We start from the raw sequence: 19,467 nt of genomic DNA on the forward strand, positions 1-19,467 counted from the left end.
ACAATATTCTGAAATGGAGTTCATCTCGGACGATGGTTTGAATACTTCCTTAACTTATTCATACGGCTAAAACAATTGGCAAAATTTTTATTTGCCGATCTTCACTATGAATGGCAACAATGTTGTCTGCAGTGATGCTTGTCTGTGGGCTCCTTTCATGAGGTTCATTTTCTACAGCTTCTCTTCCTGCCACAAATTTTTTAGTTCATACACTCGGGTCTGTGAAAGTGTTTCTTCCCCAAACTGTGCATGGAACCTTCCCAAAATTTTGGAAGGTCTGGTGCCCTCTTTTGCAAGAAATTTAATAATGATGCTTTGCACAATAGATGTGTGCACCTCTTGCTCACTCATGGTGTACTGAAGCAGCCCAGCTCTCCACAGTCATTCATGCTCTGAAACCCCTTCTCCAGACACCCCCACCAACATCCTGGCAAAGCCCTGCCTCGGAATTATTACTAATAGCAGCAGTACATTCAAATTCCCGTTTATATTTTATCCACATTCCAAAACAAATCTAATAAAATAAACCCTGATACTATTATTTTTATGCCTTTGCTGGCGAGATGTAGTGTTTACAGTGCACTATGTCTTCTGGTATGGGCTATATCAAATTTGTTACTTTCATTGACCTGTCTCAGTCTCATCCTTGGCTTTGACAATATGCAGCCAGTCCCTGTTATGAACGGTGTGAAAATATCGCTCATAGGGTCAGTTGGTGCATGCATTTCAGTGGACTTGGCAGACTGATATGTAATAGCAGCGGCTGGCTCGGTGAGGAAAGCAACGGGAAACTACGTCACTCCTCATTTCCCTAGTACGCCTCTTCAGTGACGCCTAGGCTATTTATGACAGTTGTTGGCGGAGCTGCAGAGGATCAAACCAGCCTTTGGGCTGAATGCCCAACATACATACACTATTATTTTGTCAGCCTTGAATTACCTAAGAATATTGAATGGATTGCTTTTACATTATCTGGCCTCCTCAATCCTGTCTTTAAACCTGATCTAATGTCTTATAAATATGCTTACCAAGGAATAGAGGTAAATAACTTACCCCATAAGTTCTAATTATAGATATAAATCACATAGAACCTAAAAAATTAGATAACTTAAATATCCTCAATGACATTAAAATTTAAGATAAAGAGAAAATGCAAACTAGCACAAGCAAAGAAATTTGCTCACTACAAACATTGAGATAGGAATTAGAAAGGTCTTAACGGAGCTCGATAGCTGCAGTCACTTAACTGCGGCCAGTATCCAGTACTTGGGAGGTAGTGGATTCGAATCCCATTGTCGGCAGTTCTGAAAATGGTTTTCCGTGGTTTCCTATTTTCACAACCTTAATTAAGGCCACGGCCACCTCCTTCCCATTCCCAGCCCTTTTCTGTGCCATCATCACCATAATACCTATCTGTGTTGTTGTGACGTAAAGCAACTTGTATATCATATAGAAAGATCTTCTTGAAGACTTTTGTCTATAGTGTGGCATTGTCTCGAAATTTGTCCTGACACACAGAACTTTTGTGGCTGTATTTCTAGAAAATGGAACTCAGAGAATAGAGAAGGTGAAGCAATCATTACCTGATCCTGTAATCATTAAGAGGGGAATTCCTCAAGGCAGTATTATTAGGCCTTTATATTTTCTGATTTTGACCAGAAGAGGAGATACAATGATATTGATAGGACACTTCTGAAGACACCCAGGACTTGTTCAGTTGGGTTTTGAGGGAAGTGTAGGCAGTAAAAATGGTAGTGGTAGATGAAGGTATGAAAGTGACAACCAGTTTAGAGCAGTTGTCTGATGTAGTAGTTATGTAGAAATGAAAAGGTTAGCACAGGATAGGATGGCATGAGGAGCTGCATCAAACCAGTATATGAACTGATGACTCAAACATCATCATCACCAACATACACTGCCTCACAAAGAAAAATGAAGCACCCAGAAGGGGAAGAGGAAACGAAATGAAACTTCACGTGGTATGAGGGCATGTGATGTCATTTCAGTAATGACAAACTCAAGTCAAATTTATAAAAAACTTGGCAGTATGACCCTACTTACAAGTATGATGTTGCACCCACTCTGGCCTTGATGCATGCACTGATTCGGTTGGGAAGGGTGTTATAGAGCCATTGTATCCTCTTCTGAGGCAAGCTGGCCCACAGCTGTTGTAACTGGTCCTTCATATCCTGGATACTGGCACTGGGGTGGAGCTGACATCTGAGCTAGTCCCAGTTGTTCTATTAGGGTCAGATCTGGGGATCTTGCTGGCCACAGGAGTACCTCAACATCGTGCAGACAGTTCATAGAGACATATGCTGTCTGTCGACGAGCATTGTCCTGTTGAAAAATGGCACCACGATACTGTCACATGAGGGGTAACACATGAGGATGCAGGATGTCCATGACGTACTTTTGTGCCATAAGAATTCCCTCAATCCCTGCCAGCCGTGACCTGAAGTCATACCTGATGGGATGACATAGAATGTTGCAGGAAGTCCATTTCTTGTTCTCGGATGGCAGGCGCACATGTGAAGGGGTTATGATGTGCTTGGTACACAATATGGCGATCCTCCCTCGTGGTGGTTGGATGTGGTTGACCAGAACCTTGATGACGAGTATGCCTTGCCTCACATTCCCATGAAGTTCAACACTGGGCCACTGTCACATCTGAATGCTCCACAAATCTGGATATTGCATGATTCGACCAGCTGGCCAAATGGAGACCCACAATGAGGCCTCTTTCATACTCTGTCGGGTACTGATGATGCTGTCTCACATGAGTACATGGCATTTCCATGTTCTTCACAGTGATAACTCAGCATTTGACTTTTTTTTTTCGGGGGGCCCCCGAACCTCGCTCCCCCCGCTTGGTAATCATCCTATTCTACATTGCCTCTGACATGCTATTAGTTCTAAGAAGAGAAAGATAGCAGGGAGGAGTGAGAGTGTGATACTACAGGAGTATCTGCCTGTCCCCGTGATTAGCATGTTACCAGACCAGATGTGGTGATGGGTATCAAATAGTGGTGTAATCAGGTGATAAGGGTCAAGACAAAACCACATAGGCAGAAATAGAAAGATGCCTACATGTAAAACCTGACATTTTGTAGATAGCACATGCAAGGATGTGGGCTGGACTTTTCCAGGTTGTGTTAGTGAGGAGTATGTATCATGCACAAGTCATGTCCAGTTTCCTGCCACATTTGTTTGTTATAGGGGATCAGCCTTCTTGGCACTGCGGAATTCCATGCGCGGGTCCAATAGCATCTGGGCTTTGGGACTACAGGGAAAGTTCCATTGTCCAGCCGCCACTGTTCCCTGGTGCCAAGCCTCCATTTACGGAGAAGGGATAAGCCAAGCCTGCTGTATAGCTGGGGCTAACGGCTTCTTCAACGTCTTTTTCTCTCATCTCTTGGGTGTGTCCCAGTATTGTGGTGATATTCACTCATGTCACTTCTAATCTAAAGATAAACATAACATACAAGAACATACATACATGCTTGATATTATAATGATTACTGTACACTAAGTTTGAGTGCGGGCTCGGGGTTCCGCTCTCTTGTCGCTGCAGTCAATCTTATGTGATTGTTGTCCGTGTGCGCTTCTTGAGGGGCATATCTCCTGTTTTCCCCTCGTGTAACTGAAACATACATATACAGAAATACAAGGAAATGGAAAACATATTATATACAGTTTATATACTATTTAAATACTTTTTTTTTTGAAAGTGAAGTTTGAGTGGTGTTTGTTTGAATATTTTTAGTGGGGTTGAAGCTGTAGGAGTTGGGGGAGCCCCTTGTCTTCTATTCTTGTGGCTGAATAGTATTTGTTTTGGCGTGGGGTACTTTTTGTATTGGTCTGGGTCATACCTTCCAATACTCCTGATTAAGGGGTTGATCCTGTTGCTCCACACCTTGGTGTACATTCGAAGCTTTTGCTTTCTGATGTGGTGTCTTATAGAGCGAGTGTTTGTTATAGTGCGTAGGTCCCTTGTTGTGTTCCATAAGGGAGTTTCACCGCTGCTTGCAGGCATTTGTTTTGTATGCACTCGAGGCTGTTAATGATGGTTTTGGCCGTGTATCCCCGTGCTGGGGCAGCATACATGATGATTGGCCTTATCAAGGCTTTATACATGTTGACTGCTACCTTTGTGTTTATGCTAGATTTACTGTTTAGTATGGAGTACAGTTTGACAAGCCATATGTGGACTTTTCGCCTTAAGTCTCTTACGTGGTGTAGCATCGTTAGCTTTTTGTCCAGGATTACCCCTAGATATTTAGCTCTTTCGTACCATTTTATTTGTTTGTTGAATAGTGTCAGTGGTTTGATATTGGCGGGTTGGTGTGTGTGCCTGTTTTTGCGTGTGAACATCACTGCTTAGCAGTTCTCTATGTTGACCTAAATGCACCATTTAGTGAGCCACGGTTCCAGTGTGCGCAGCGCTACCTGGAGCCTCTTTCTTGTTGCTCAGGAGCTGGGGGTGCTGGATGGTAATTGCTGTGTCATCTTCATAGAGGTACATGGTAGTGAGCTCTGCTGTCAGCATATCATTGGTATACAGGACAAATAGGATCGGTCCTATTAGTGAGCCTTGGGCTACGTCCGCTCTAATATTTTGCGTACTTGATAGTGTGTTGTGTATGTCTACTTAAAATTTCCTGTCTTTTAGGTAAGACTTAATTAGCCTTACATATCCAGGATGGAACTCGTAGTCTATCGGTTTTGCCAGCGGGCCTTCGTGCCATACTTTATCGAAGGCTTTTTGTATGTCTAAGAATACTGTGCCTGTATCCCTTTGCTTGTTAAACCCGATCGTGGCATGTTCTAGGAACCGCGTGAGGAGCTGAGTGGAGGAATGTCCGTTATGGAACCCGAATTGTTCGTTCCTTAGTATTCCTTTCTCCTTGATGTGAGCTGTGAGCCTTTTTAGCAATATTTTCTTGAATACTTTGCTTATGGCTGTTAGCAGACTTATGGGTCGATAGTTGTTGGGATCCGATTTATCTTTCCCTGGCTTCCCAAATACAAGGATTTTTGGTAATTTCCATTGTTCTAGAAAGTATTGCAACTTAAGCATGGCATTGAATATGTTGGTAATTATTGTGAGGGCATTCTTGTTTAGCTTTTTGAGAACTAAATTCATGATGTCATCTGGCCCAGCAGCTTTTTTGGGGTTGAGGTGATCAATGATCCATTTTATTTTGTGGATATTGGTCTTTTTAACATCTGGCCTAGGTGCATTGTTAAGAAATTCCTCTACCTTTGCTTCGGTTTGCCGCGTGAATTCGGGGTCTGAAGGGTCATCATTCGGTGTGAATGCCACCTCTAATGCATCGGCTATGACTTCGGCCTTCTTCCGTGTGTCGAATCTTGGTCCATTTGGTCCCTTGATGGTTGGAATAATGTGTGGCTCGCGTGTGAAGTGTCTTGCGAGTTGCCAGACTGGTCTGGTGTTTGTGTCGAATTTTTGCAGCTTGTTGTTCCATTTGTTGGACCGGTGTTCTTTTAGGGCATTTTGAATTTCTGTGTTCAACTGATTTTTCATTTCCCTGTCTATGTCATAGTGGTATCGGGCCCAGCTACGCCTATGCCGGTTCCTTCTTCGTATGAGATCCTTAATGATGTTACTTGGAATTTCAAATGTGTGCTCCTTATATGTGTGGGTGAGTACGCTCACTTCCGTCGCTGTTTGTATCACTTTGATGAGGGTTGATATTGTCTCCTCAATATCGGCAGGGCTTTCAGGGGTGGTACTTTCTATTCCCTGTAACAGTGAATCAGGTTTCCTTACAAACTTGTCCCATTTGGCTGCTTTTTAGTTTAGCCTTCGCTTGGGATTTAGCTTGTATCCCTCAGGGTCAGCATCCAGTGTTAGAAGTACTGGTTGGTGTCTTGATGCTAGGTCGTTGATCACCTTCATACTGTAGTCCAGAGGGATGTGATTGAGTAGGGCAATGTTTAGTATATCAGAAGTCTGCCCTCTCGGAGCTAGGAAGGTGGGTTCCTTGGTTGCTGCTATTACGTACTCGCAGGCGAGCATGTGTTCGTATAGCATGGTGCCTTGTTTGTTAGGCTTAAGACAACCCCATCTTTCGTGTTTTGAGTTGATGTCTCCACCAGTTATTGTGTTTCTGGATAGTCCTAGGAGTACGTCGATGTTGCCTGTGTTGACGGTCCTTGTGGGGGAGTACGTTGCAATGACGTTGATTAACGTCCCACGTACTAGTAGGCATCTTCCGCATGCTTCCATTGGCACTAGCTCTGGAATTTTGAGCTCCATGTGTTTTAGGTCCTTTCTTACCAGGACTGCCACGCCACCTCTAGGTGAGGGTCTGTCATACTTGTGTACTCTGTAGCCTTTAACTGTTAGTTTTGAGCCTGGGGCGCGAAATGTCTCCGCGATTAGTGCTACATGTATTTCGTGCTTTACGAGGAAGGCTTCGAGTTCTATTTTCTTGTTGCGTATTCCTTCACAATTCCAAATTAGAACTCGCAGCCCGTATGTGTTGTGTGTATATGTGGTGTGTATTTTGTGCAGCCATTTCAGGGAATAGAGATAAATGACTCGATGAGGTTTACTGTTATCCACTACCGGGCGAGTTGGCCGTGCGCGTAGAGGCGCGCTACTGTGAGCTTGCATCCGGGAGATAGTAGGTTCGAATCCCACTATCAGCAGCCCTGAAAATGGTTTTCCGTGGTTTCCCATTTTCACACCAGGCAAATGCTGGGGCTGTACCTTAATTAAGGCCACGGCCGCTTCCTTCCAACTCCTAGGCCTTTCCTATCCCATCCTCGCCATAAGACCTATCTGTGTCGGCGCGACGTAAAGCCCCTAGCAAAAAAAAAAAACTGTTATCCACAGCAACGTGAGATTCTCCTCCTCTGCTACCCTTTTTTAAGAAGTTTAGAATGGTGGGGCTCAGGGTAGTCAGAGGTATGTTTATGCCTAGTGACTTCAGTATGTCTTCGGCTGTATTGGTCTTTTGACCTGGAGGTTCTCATGGGAATTGTAGCTGGGGTGGTGGGTTTGGTGTTGTGTTAGTGGTGGTGGGCTCGGTCTGGGTAGCGGATGCTTTATGTGTGATCCTAGTTACCGTGCGCTGACTGCGAGGGGTGGAGAAGGCAGCAGGTTCTCCCTTTGGTTCCTGCTTGGGTTCCCTGGGCGTGGTCTTTGTGTCCCTTTTGTTGTATTTGGTTAGGGGGTTGGTCCTGCTTTGGTTTCTGTTGCCCGAGGCTTGGGGAGAGTGGGGGGGGTTGGTTGAGTTTGAGCCTCGGGGTGTCTGTTTTATCTTGTTTGTTTATTTTGTGTCTTACCTCGGCCTGGGGGGCCTGTTCCATTAGTAGGGCCTCGATTTCCTGGTTGGCCAGGTTTACCTGAAGGGCCTGGTTGGCTAGGGGGGGCCTTTGTTGCCTGAAGGGTGTTTTAGAGCCTCAGGGCAGCCACGCTGTTGTTCTCTTGCACCCTTCGGTCTCTTAGCTCTGAGGGAGCTTTCGTATTCCCTGTGGCTCGGGCATTCATTGTAGTTGGCCGTGTGTTTCCCCTCGCAGTTACAACATTTAACATGTTCCCTCTGTCTGCCATTCGGATAGTGACAGGAGGAGTGGGGCCCAGCGCACCACCTGCATCTGGGGCTAAGCTTATACCCCACTTGGGAGTGACCGAACCTTTGGCACACTCTGCACTGAGTGCACGTGGCTTTAGGCTGGTAAGGCTCCACCTTCACAGCCATGCTTAGGAGGGTGCGCAGACTCTCCATCTTCTCCACTCCCTACTGGTCCGATAGCGTGATAAGGTAAAGTGGGGCTTGTTTCCTCCCTTCCCTTGTTCGCATCCGCTGTACACCCAGGACTGGGATTTGCTCAGCAGAGATGACATCTGTAATCTCATTGAGCTTGTACTTGTTTATGGGGGTTCTGAGTACATATCTCTTGGTCCTCCCATAGTTGAGCAATGTATACTGAATTTCTTGCTCGTCAAGCACGATAGTTGCCAGGTGATAGCAGCTTTTTTTATGAATATAGTATCAGCTGGACAGCTTTGTGTGAGTCCCTCCTGGGTTTTACAAACTTGTACAGTAGAGTCTCGTTAATCCGAACTAATTGGGACCGGAGTCTGTTCGGATTACGAAATTTTCGGATTAACCGGAGAAAAATTTTCTAATAATAATGTTATTGTTTTTACGTCCCGCTAACTACTTTTACGGTTTCCGGAGACGCCTAGGTGCCAGGATTTTCTCCCACAGGAGTTCTTTTACGTGCCAGTAAATCTGCTTACACGATGGAACCTGCCAAGTTGGGGTCAGAACGCCAGCGCCTCAACCGTCTGAGGAAAATAGTTTCTATAATACAGTAAAGTACATACCGTAGTTTCAAATGTCCATTCTTTAGGAGTTACATTAATAAAATACTGTATAAAATAACAGTATGGTAGTTAAGAAAAAGGAGAAAATAACTAAAACTAGGTTAAAACATGTCTCCTAAAACTGCTACAGTAGGTACGGGTTACACTTTTGCATTGTGCCCAGGATGCGAAGAGCTACTTGTGATGTTTATTTAATAATTCTGCCGCTCTCTCAGTGGTAGCGCTGAAGAACGTGAGGGTGTCAGTGAGCAGTTCATGAGGAATACGTGGTAGAAATCGTGGCCGAGTCTCGCATTCATCGAGAGTCCAGCGGAAGTGTCTGCAAATGTCATTCTCTTCGAAATCGTTCAAAAACTTCCTGGGTGTGAGGAAGCCATTGGAAATGACATTAGCGAGTGGATGGAAGCTGACTGTCAGCAATTACAAACAGACCAAGAAATTATTGCGATGGTGGAGAAAGAATCTGGAGTTGACGAGAAACAGAGTGACGACGAAGACCACAATGAACAACTAGTGTCACATCCAGATGCCGTGGCCGCCTTAGAACTTGTCGTACGCTACGTCGAGCAACACTCCGCTGCTACGCCCCCTGATGTGATGATTATGAGACGCTGGTTTAACACTGCATCTTCGAGTAGGTTTCAGTCACAACGGCAAAAGAAACTAGTAAAGATAAACGACCAGTGATTGATGGTTTATGATGTGTAATTATGTTTACATTAAGTTATTCTAGTAAAATATGACTAATAAAATGCAAGTAAATCTTCATTATAAAATATGTCCTTTCATTTAAATAAGGAGAATTTTTTTTTTAATTTGAATATTTCAGTTCGGATTAACCGGACTTTCGGATTAACGGGGTTCGGATTAGCGGGACTCTAGTGTAGTTCCTTTCGCTGTGCGGGAGGTATTTGAGCAGCGCAGACTCAATTTTCATTAGGTCACTGGAGTATATGGTGATAGAGTGGTTTCTCATGTTGTTGTGGCATCTCTTGGGTTGCTGTACTGTTGGGTTTAGGGATCCTTCGGAGCGGACAGAGGCATTGGGTTGATCGTTAGTCTGGGTTTCCTTACCCTGCTTATGCTCCCTCTCGCGTGTCCTTCTGCTCTTGACTACTGCATAGCACCCTTGCTGGCTCTCCGGTTCAGGGGCCATGGCCTGCGAGGTGTGAGCCATGAGCTCCGGTACTGCCCCCCCCCCCCCCCCCTTCTTAGATGTTTCCTTGGTCTGGGTGATGAGAGACTCATCTATCACCAGCCTCGAATTGTCTGAGTTGGAGTCCGTGGCTGAGCCATTCCGGTCTGTAGCCTCGAGCGAGTCCTCTAACTCTTCCCCTTGGGAGAGGTCCGTTCCCTTTTGCTCTCCTGCTCCATGTACCACTCAGTTCCGCTTTCCCTGTGCAGCGCACTTCTAGTTCGGGGCTCTGCTATAATCCTTGCTGGCCGGCTAGGTACCGCTTGCACTGGTATGTGCGTCCCTGAGGTTATGGTTGTGATGGGAGTTGTACGTGTTGTGGTGGTAGTGATTGTGTAGGTTGTTGGTGTGCACGCCATGTTTGCAATGTATCACCCTGTGAGATGGATATTCTGCTCCAGGTATAGTGCCTGCCCGTCAGGTGATGTACACATTGCCAGGTTTGCTATATCTGTCCGCAGTGATTTTTCCGATCTCATGAGGTGCTCAGTGTGCGTCGGGGCCTGCCCGCTATGCGGTACACTCCCCGTGCGTGCCGCAGTACTGCCGTCTGAGCGTGCGACGCTTAACGGTGTCCTTGGAGCCTGGGGGGTAGCCATCATAGTGGCTTTTCTCCCTTTCAGGGTCTCAGTTGTGGAACCGATGACCGGGGAATTGTGTTTAGTGAGGGGGGGGGGGGGGGGAAGTTACACTCTGCCAAGAGCGTAGCGGCGCTGGTCTGGGTGCCTACCAGCTCTTGGAGTCACTGCAGTTCGTGAGGGAACTTGAGAACAGCGCTTCGTTCTCGACCGGCGAAGTGACGCCCGCTACTTGAGGGAGTGGTGTGATAACAGGTGCTACGCCCTAGCGGCCATCTCTGGAAGTTCTCGGCCCTCAAAGTTTGTCTGTGAGGTCCCAGGCTCATTGACAAATTGCTCTTTTGGAAAGAATGAGCCTGGTCCTATGTGTGTAATTGTGGGGATGAACTAAAAGGATCTAGTGAACATGGGGTGATCCAACACGAACGGGCCGCTGGCTCACAGCAATCCCTGACTAACCCTAGGCACCGAGAAGCGGTAGCTGGTTGGGACGAGTGTGTGTGCATTTTGAAGGTCTCAGAGGTCTCGTAGTTGGGCGAGCAGCGCATAGCACTACCCGCAGCCATTGAGAGGAGAGAGAGAGCAGAGCAAGAGGCACTATGTCATTCGGGACAAATATTTCAGATTCTCTATGGGAATCAACATCTATATCATCTGATAGCCAAGCAGGCATCAATTTTTGGTAAAGAGACAAAGTCTCTCATAGTGCATTGGCACTGCTGGTGGTTCCAAGTAGCCTACGCAGTGGCCTCCATGGTATGCACTAGCCAGCGTCTTGGTGGGTGTACTAGGTACCAACTGATGAGCCCAACCTAGCACACGAGGGCGAAACGCTGGCAACCAGGAATGAGTTAGGTCGAAAATTTATAATGTCCAATAACAGACCATTTATATTGGTATTATAAATTTACTCAGTCGGGACAAATATTTCAGATACTCTATGGGAATCAACATCTATATCATCTCTCAGCATCTGACACTGTTCACATCCCTTATATACCCTACTAGGCCTGATAACAACACTAAACACAAACAACACTAATGATCTCTGGTGTCCATTCTACCTGTCACAGAGAATTGCAACTCTGATCATTTACATACCTGCCAATGGTGTTTACTTCCAACCATTTATTCTGGATGCTTCAATTTTTTTTGTCAAGCAGTGTATTTCAAAACCGACAAGAAAAATCACACATATACACATACCCTAAAATTCATAAAATTAAGGTACTGAACATATGGCATTTAGCATAAAGAATGCAGGTCCTAACAGAATTCAAACTAGACACATTTACTTTATAGATACATATAACTTGTACTGGTTTTACTAAATTAAATTCAATTAATATGTCAAAACCTACTTTCAGTAAACGGGTTGAAATATCATTTCAAATCAAGGTTCATAGAACACATTAGAACCCTCCAATATAATTGTGGAATCTGTATTTGCCTACTGCATACTAGACACAGGACACAAATACACAGACATACACTTGGACATTTTCCACATCACTCTAAAGGAAAACCCTTCAGAATTAGGGGGGAGGGAACTCACTCTCTCTTTGTCTCAGAACATCAACATTCTCAATGAACAGACACAGTTCAAATTGCATGCTTTGTAAGACTTGAGCATACTAAACTGCCTTTCTAACTTGATGTTGACAGCAATCTCGAAAAGATCGAGAGTCCCTATCCAGGGAGTATGTTGCTAATGACCGCCACATACCAAGCATTTGAAAGTGCTCCAGTGTGATCATTCATTTATTGTTAAAAAAAAGTAGTGAAATTGGTCTAATTCTGTTAATTATAAATTTCATTGTCCATGTATGTTTTGTCTTACTGTGTATGTAAGAAAAATTATTTATTTTCTTCAATCATTTTTATCATATTTAAGACAATTTCGTCCATAGTATGTAGAACCTGATTTAAATTTCTGTTATTTACAGTCTGAATTTTATGGAGAGATCAGCATCGGACATCCAGCCCAGACATTTAGCGTGGTATTTGACACAGCATGGTCTAATACTTGGGTACCATCATCAAAATGCTCCTACTTGAGTGTTGCATGCTGTAAGTTACTTACGATGTGTCATTTAAATATACCAACGTGTAGACATTAATTTGTATTCAAAATCAATGCAATCATTCCTTTGCTTTAATACTTTTTTAAGTACATCTCTATATAATAGGCAACAGGCTTAGTTTTCAATTTCATTCCTTCTCTTGGCATCATCATCATCATCAAATATTTAAATCCTGAAGTTAAGGGATTGTACACAATCATTAAATCACAAGTGTATGATTGAAGTAACAGTGTATGAAATGAAATCATACCCTCTATAATCAGAATGGTTTTACTGGCAGACAGTGGCATATTCAGATGCATTCTTCAATTGATTGTCGTGTTTTTCCTGTGAAGTAAGAAATTTGAATTTTCAAGAGCACTGTGCAGGCATGTTTAATCAATGTTTGGGAAAAATCCTCTGAGAATTTCACAATGCTAATGGCAGTGTATAGCGACATAATAATGGGAGGACCAGTAGTGTTTGAATAACACTGATGTTTTAAGCAAGGCTGAGAATTTATTGCTGATTGTTCCTAGTCTTTTACAATGTCTCTTCCGTTTTCCTTTTTTTAAATTTGTTTTTAAATTTAGCTTCCTTCTTTTACTACACATTTTACATCAAGACTGAAGATATGTCAAGATGGCCCCTCAATGATAGTGTTGATGCCTGCCCTCCTGATGAAACTTGGAAGCAGGAGTGAGGTTGCTGGGGCTGAGAAGAAATGGTTGTCAAATAACTGTGATTGATGAGAGAGACAATATATTTGAAGATGTTAGTGTTTAAAGATACGGAAATTGTCCTTATCATTTTGTATTTTCATGTTGTTCTTGACCCTCATTCTATTACACCCTTTTCCCATGCTGACCTGTCATGTTTATTGTATCATGTGTTCCTATTCATGTTGTTATCTTCTATATATTACTTGATTTTGACTTGTTTATTCTTTTCCATTACTTAGATTGATGATATGAGTACTTTGCTCAGCCTGTGACTGCACGGAAGGATGAAATCATTGTGGTGCAGTGTGTTCACTAGAATCATCATTAAACTATTGAAGACATCAATAATACTACTCGGGTATCAATGACTACCTGCCAGTACACTTTTACTATGGATCTTAGCACACATCTGTACACTGATCCCTAACAGTCTCAAAATTTGTCTTGAAACACGGAACTTTTGTGGCTGTATTTCTAGAAAATGGAACTCAGAGAATAGAGAAGTTGAAGCATTCATTACCTGATCCTGTAATCATTAAGAGGGGAATTCCTCAAGGCAGTATTTTTGGGCCTTTATATTCTCTTATATATATATTGTACCTTGCTGGCTCCCTGCATTCATTATCCGGCTGCTCAGCGGCAGAATTCACCTTTGGTTCTTCAGTGGGTCAAGTAGACACTGAGGTAGTGACGGGAGGGAAAAGGCCCATCATAATAAAGTTCACGCGATATCACGAATGTGACCGTATCTGGCGTGCAAAGAAATCGCTGAAGGGATCGGGTATGCTAATAACAGAATCGCTAACAGCAACGAGAAAGGACATACTAAACGCCGCGCATGACCACTTCGGTCAGAAATCTGTATGGACTAAGGATGGACGTATTATTATTCTAAGCTCTGATGGGAAGAAAATTCAAGTGACCACACGAGCTGACCTTAACAATGTTATTCAAGCAGCTAGGGGGTGAAACAGTGTGAAGTAACGACAATGTGGATTAGTTTAAGTTTGTATTATAGTGTTTTATTATTGAGTGTGAATATGAGTGCATGAAAATCCGGCGCGATATCAGAGGAAATACGCAGGTAAGAAGCATGTATTCTTATTGGTATTCTGCTTTGTGTGATGAGTACTGTTATAACCACTGCCAGCTGTGGACCTGACTGTCCCCCTACCCCTAACCTCTCCTATCCGGGAACGGAGACACCCCGCTCCCAGAGCTCATTAGTGAAAGTATTTCAGGCCAACGCACGTTCATTGAACTGCATTCATTTAAATTCTCAATCCCTACCTGCTCACCATGACGAGCTAACAGCTCTCCTTGAAAACAGTAATGTACACGTAGCTTGTATCAGTGAGAGCTGGTTACGCGCAACTATCCCTAGTAGTATGGTACACATAACGGGCTATAATATTTACAGGCATGACCGAATAGATAAAAGAGGTGGAGGAGTAGCCTTGTACTGTAGAGATGATATTAAATGTAAAATCGTATGCACATCTGCCCACTGTGCCGACCCGAGACCTGAGTTCATATTTGCCGAGATCACTGTGACAACAGTTAAAGCCCTAATAGGAGTTGTTTATCGGCCACCATGGGTAGGTCACCTCTCAGACATTGAAGACATCCTGCAGAGACTATCACCTGCTTATGAACAAACATACACTGACTGACAGAGCAAATGCAACACCAAGAAGGAGTGGTCAGAACTTTATGCCAATTGCAGGGTAGACTGACGTCACTGAGGTATGCTCATGATGTGAAATGCGCCGCTGTGCTGAGCACGTAGCGAACGATAAATGGGACACGGCGTTGGCGAATGGCCCACTTCGTACCGTGATTTCTCAGCCGACAGTCATTGTAGAACGTGTTGTCGTGTGCCACAGGACACGTGTATAGCTAAGAATGCCAGGCCACCGTCAACGGAGGCATTTCCAGCAGACAGACGACTTTACGAGGGGTATGGTGATCGGGCTGAGAAGGGCAGGTTGGTCACTTCGTCAAATCGCAGTCGATACCCATAGGGTTGTGTCCACGGTGCAGCGCCTGTGGCGAAGATGTTTGGCGCAGGGACATGTGGCACGTGTGAGGGGTCCAGGCGCAGCCCGAGTGACGTCAGCACGCGAGGATCGGCGCATCCGCCGCCAAGCCGTGGCAGCCCCGCACGCCACGTCAACCGCCATTCTTCAGCATGTGCAAGACACCCTGGCTGTTCCAATATCAACCAGAACAATTTCCCATCGATTGGTTGAAGGAGGCCTGCACTCCCGGCGGCCGCTCAGAAGACTACCATTAACTCCACAGCATAGACGTGCACGCCTGGCATGGTGCCGGGCTAGAGCGACTTGGATGAGGGAATGGCGGAACGTCGTGTTCTCCGATGAGTCACGCTTCTGTTTTGTCAGTGATAGTCACCGCAGACGAGTGTGGCGTCGGCGTGGAGAAAGGTCAAATCCGGCAGTAACTGTGGAGCGCCCTACCGCTAGACAACGCGGCATCATGGTTTGGGGTGCTATTGCGTATGATTCCACGTCACCTCTAGTGCGTATTCAAGGCACGTTAAATGCCCACTGCTACGTGCAGCATGTGCTGCGGCCGGTGGCACTCCCGTACCTTCAGGGGCTGCCCAGTGCTCTGTTTCAGCAGGATAATGCCCGTCCACACACTGCTCGCATCTCCCAACAGGCTCTACGAGGTGTACAGATGCTTCCGTGGCCAGCGTACTCTCCGGATCTCTCACCAATCGAACACGTGTGGGATCTCATTGGACGCCGTTTGCAAACTCTGCCCCAGCCTTGTACGGACGGCCAACTGTGGCAAATGGTTGACAGAGAATGGAGAACCATCCCTCAGGACACCATCCGCACTCTTATTGACTCTGTACCTTGACGTGTTTCTGCTTGCATCGCCGCTCGCGGTGGTCCTACATCCTACTGAGTCGATGCCGTGCGCATTGTGTAACCTGCATATCGGTTTGAAATAAACATCAATTATTCGTCCGTGCCGTCTCTGTTTTTTCCCCAACTTTCATCCCTTTCGAACCACTCCTTCTTGGTGTTGCATTTGCTCTGTCAGTCAGTGTATTTTAATATTTGGAGACTTCAATACTAATTTACTGGAGCAGGCTGGAGATACAAAGAAACTCTTAAGTATTTTCCAGATGTGTGACATGACAATACTTCCACTAAAACCGACAAATCATACCTCATCTTCACATACACTAATTGACTTAATGGTCACTCACAACCCACAGAAAATAGTGTCACATGGACAAATTCCTACCCCTGGCATATCGACACATGACTTAATATATTTGTCTTACTCGCTCAAAGTACCGAAGTATAAGTCCAGATACATCACATTCAGGGACATTAAACATATAAACTTAGACCATCTGAGAGTTGACGCCTTGAATAGTCCTTGGGATGACGTAAAAAATATAAACGATATCGATAAGAAAGTTGAAACTTTAAGTTCACTTATAATTGGTCTCCTTGATAAACATGCACCTAAGCGTACGGCCAAAGTCTCCCGACCTCCTTCTCCATGGCTGACCGATGACATTAAACGAATGATGTCTCACCGTGACGCGTTACACCGGCTCTACAGACGCACACACTCTTCCAGTGCGCTTGAACAGTATCGGATACTTCGGAATAGAATTAAAGTAATAATTCGAAATAAGAAATTTTCTTTGTACAATCACCTGGCTGGAAATTTAAATGTGTCAAACACTTGGAAACAACTTCGTTCCATTGGAATTGGGAAAGCTTTGCCCCAGCCACGTAATCCAGACATCTCTATGGAGAGATTGAATGCTCATTTTTCTGAAATAAAAATTAAACCGGAAATACACACAATATCACAGACTATAAAATCACTTCTGAACCAGCCACCATCAAATAGGCCATTCTTTGAATTTCGCGAAGTCACAGAGATTGACGTGAAATGCGAGGTATTATCAATCACATCATCTGCTGTAGGATCTGATGAAATACCCATACTCATAATACAACACATCATTGACATTATTCTTCCCGCCATTACTCATATATACAACACGTGCCTCACAAGTGGCCTCTTTCCAAAATTGTGGAAAAATGCCATTATAAATCCTGTTCCCAAAACTTCCTCGCCTGTACTTATAACAGATTATCAACCTGTTTGCATACTTTCATCTCTCTCCAAGCCTCTTGAACGCATAGTACACGTGCAATTAACCGACTATTTAAATAAATACAAACTATTTGACCCTTTACAATCGGGTTTCAAAAAGGGACACAGTACGGCCACTGCCCTGCTGAAAGTTACAGACAACATGAGACGTGCTATGGACGAAAGGCAGGTGACGTTACTTACACTTCTTGATTTTAGCAGCGCTTTTGACACAGTAAATATAGACGTACTGGTTGCTAAATTGAAATCGCTTCACCTTGGACGGACAGCTCTAGAATTCTTTCTCTCATATCTTACAGAACGAAAACAACACGTAATTCTTCAGAATAGGTCATCCGAATGGGTAATGAAATATTCAAGAGTACCACAAGGCTCTGTACTTGGACCACTTCTCTTTGTTATCTATATTAACGATATATCGACAGGGCTAAGACACTGTAAATACCACTTGTATGCTGACGATCTACAGATCTATTATCATTCCAAAATTTCAGACATCAATCAAGCAATAGGTTATATGAACTTTGACTTAAATAATATCTGTGCATACGCTCATGAAAACTGTATTTTAATTAATCCATCAAAATCTAAAGCTATTATTGTTGGGCAGACGAAACAAATCAGTGCGGTAAAAAACAAAAACATTCCTCCACTAACTTTATCTGGTAAAATTATTCCGTACGAAAACTCGGTAAGAAATCTTGGTGTAATTATAAACGAGAATCTTAACTGGGGAGAGCACATTACAAATATCTGTAGAAAAGTGTACGCGTCCCTTCACCCACTAAAATATCATCAAAATATGCTGCCATTAAACATGAGAATTAGGCTTATAAATACTCTTATCCTCCCTATATTTTCCTACTGTGACATAGTACTAATTGATGCCACGAGAGAACAACTAAACCGATTACAACGTGCTATGAACTCATGTATTAGATTTATCTTTTCCTTACGCTATGATGTTCATGTTACCCCTTATTATCGACAACTTTCCCTTCTAAAATTTGAACAATATAGAAACCTCCACGTGGCAATATTAATCTTTCGAGTATTAAAAGAGAATATCCCATACTACTTATCTTCACAACTCAATTTCCTATCCTCTTTCCACCAGCATAACACATGCTCCGGCAGTACACTTGCTATCCCTCTCAGCAGGTCAGCAGCATTTAGCCTTTCCTTTGTTGCAAATGGAGCTAGAATATGGAATTCTCTCCCCCAAAACATTAGAGCCATAAATTCCTTAAATTCTTTCAAGTTGTCTTGCCGTGAGCTTCTCCTCGATGTGTGCCGCCAAACTGAATGAATCTGGTAGAGTGAATGTGTGTATGAATGTACGTTTACTGTGCTTAGGGTATTTTGTGTCATTCAACTTTCAATTTGTAACGATAGTTTTAAGACATGACTAAGAATATTTATTGAGTTTATGTTATTTTGTTTCATACTTTGTTTCTAGTTTGTAATGGTAGTTTTAAGATAAGATTATGAATATTGCTCTCAGATGTACATTGTTAATGAAGTGTGGTTAAGTGTAAGAGAGGACCATGAGTCCTAACTTCGCCACTACAAATAAAGGCAAATATAATATAATAATAATAATATAATAACTATTCTAATGAGATAAAAGCAAGACAAGAACTAAGATACCAACTTGTGAATGATAATTCAGGATATTACAGTTGGATTTATTATGATAAAACATAGAAATTCCCCCTTTAAGAATCATAAACATGATACCGAAATGATCACTGGAAAAATTTATGAAATAATGGGTCTGTTCCCCACACAAAATATGGTCCAATACAAGTTTTTCAGTGACATGAGATACCTTATTTCTCTTGTGGTATTGTGAACTTCCTAGTCTGAGCAGATATAAAAACTTTTGTTCCTAAACGTTCATTAAACATGCGGAAAGATTAGCAAGTTTCGCGCTACAAACTTCCCTTAGAATTAGGGACACAAATACATAAACACTCATCCAGGACCGTAAAATTTATCCCTCAAAATATTCACAGACTGTACTATTGGCATGATTTCCAATATGCAAGTGCATGAGTTAAGAAACTTGCATCCCTTCTGTAAGCATATAGGCTTATTTCCCGTATAACAAAGACAATGACAACAATTATCAAAACAAAACACACCAAAGAAATATACACGTTAAACACTGCACCGGTAAATACACATAAAAGAAAATGCACTTGTCTTGACGGGTTGGTAATATCTGGGGCAGCTAATTAACCCTCCGAGAAAAGTTATCAGACCTCAGTGAGCCAACAGGTAAGCAAGGCCATCGGGTGGCGGTCATCATTCAAAACACGGCTCTTTAACTGGCTGTAAATACAGATCAAATTCCAGACTCCTG

At 43.4% G+C, this 19,467-nt stretch overlaps 1 protein-coding gene across 1 annotated transcript in view; it reads left to right on the forward strand.

The window, feature by feature from the left end:
- The window catches only part of LOC136866232 (lysosomal aspartic protease), a 139,649-nt gene that overhangs the window by 15,047 nt on the left and 105,135 nt on the right, over nt 1-19,467 (forward strand). Inside the window, exon 2 of the mRNA XM_068226659.1 lies at nt 12,085-12,208. Within this exon, the coding sequence (XP_068082760.1) occupies nt 12,085-12,208 (124 nt within the window). The remainder of the gene's footprint in view (nt 1-12,084; nt 12,209-19,467) is intronic.

The sequence above is a fragment of the Anabrus simplex genome, chromosome 3, assembly GCF_040414725.1.
Source record: "Anabrus simplex isolate iqAnaSimp1 chromosome 3, ASM4041472v1, whole genome shotgun sequence".
NCBI lineage: Eukaryota > Metazoa > Arthropoda > Insecta > Orthoptera > Tettigoniidae > Anabrus > Anabrus simplex.